The following is a 1,589-nucleotide window of genomic DNA, read 5'->3' on the forward strand; positions in this document are numbered from 1 at the left end:
ATTAATGAGGTTATACCTCAATAACAATACCCATAAATTTTGATATTTTTTTGAAAAACTCTTGTATTTTATGTTTAAAAAAGGTTTAAAAAAAAAAAAAAAAAAAAAAAAAAAAAAAAAAAAAAAAACTACAATTGGTTGTATGACATTTATGTCTACCAATAAGATGCATCCACCCATATAATCCGATGAATCCATCTGGTAACAAATATTCGAATATTTGGATCTATCTGTCTCATAAAAAAATAAAAATCTTTAATTAAAACTTTTCAAAAAATTAATACAACTTGCCATTTTTATGCCCCAATTGCTCCCCACTAATTTCTAACGTCAACACTTCACGCCTGCCAATTTTGAATTCAATGAAACTGATTTGATTTAAACTCTTTTAGCACTAAAATTGGCAACCATAATGAATTCATTTACATATCAAAATCTAAAAAATTACCAATTCACCAAAAAAAATATAAGAATGTGTATATATGAATATGATATCCATGAAATTGATGAAAAAGGGGGAGAAAAATAGATCGAATCAATATCAATATCAATAGAAGAATTTAGATTTGTGTAGATCTTGAAGGAGGAGCGAATCGTGTAGAGAAACTTCGAGGCAACAAATCATCATCTTCATGATCACCACCGTATCCGTCGTTGAAATTAAGAGCATAGCTTTGAGGATCATACTGAAATGGCGTATTCGCGTTGGATCTCGTCTTCGGCCTCTTACTAAACCTTCTGATGAAGTTTTTCCACTTAGGTCCGGCGACTAGCTCGGAATATTCCTTCACGCTCTTAGCTCTTTTCATGAACCAGTTGTCTTGGTCGATTAGATCTCCGGTAGGTTGGTACAGGAATCCCGCCGTGTCTCCGTCGTGGCGGTGGTGTTGGCTGTCGAAGCAGCAAAAGAGTCGAAAACAGCCGGTGGAAGCTGCATCTTCGTCGTAGTAGGTGTTGCCGGAGATGTCTTTGCCTTCTTGATCATGCTCCATGATGATCGGCGTGTTGGTGTAGGGCGCATTCACGGCTGTTAGTTCTTGTTGTTTCGCCATGTTTGTTTAAGATTGGGTTTGGAAGAGAAGGGAAGAAGGTGTGTGTGTATTTTATAATGTGGAAATGCGTGTTGATTTTGTGTGTGTTTGTTTGTTTGTTTGGGTGTGTGAGGGTAAAAATGTCAAAAGAAAAAGAGTGAGAGGATAGCTATGGAGAAAATCACAAAAGAAATCATAAGAAGAAATTGGAAAGGTCAAAGCAGTGAGGAAATTGATATGAAGGTCAAAGGAAGCACTATCGAAACTGGACTTGATTTTTTATTTTTCTAGAAAATCATTTATTATAAATTTATATTTAAAATAACAAGGCAAAATATAAATAAAAAAAATATAAATAAAATGCATATTCGTCACTTTCATAATAATATTAAGCAAATAACATTGTTGAGGCGATTTATAATTTGCAAGATATGTGGATTTCTACCAATATTTTAAAAACTGGTTTGAACCGGTCGGTCGAATCGGTTGGAACGGAAACCGGTGGAGAGAGCGGTTCAACTATCACTGGTTTTATGTCGATTTTTAAACCGGATTGAA

The 1,589-nt window shown here is 34.5% G+C and overlaps 1 protein-coding gene across 1 annotated transcript; it reads right to left on the reverse strand.

Annotated features, from left to right (window-relative positions):
- Positions 1–560: 560 nt before the first annotated feature.
- On the reverse strand, positions 561–1,052 carry LOC145067159 (uncharacterized). Its single transcript, XM_079014357.1, has one exon. The coding sequence runs from the start codon at positions 1,050–1,052 to the stop codon at positions 561–563; it is 492 nt and encodes a 163-aa protein (XP_078870483.1).
- Between the last annotated feature and the right edge of the window lie 537 nt (positions 1,053–1,589).

The sequence above is a fragment of the Lactuca serriola genome, chromosome 8, assembly GCF_051521515.1.
Source record: "Lactuca serriola cultivar US96UC23 chromosome 8, Lser_US96UC23_V15, whole genome shotgun sequence".
NCBI classification, from domain to species: Eukaryota; Viridiplantae; Streptophyta; class Magnoliopsida; order Asterales; family Asteraceae; genus Lactuca; species Lactuca serriola.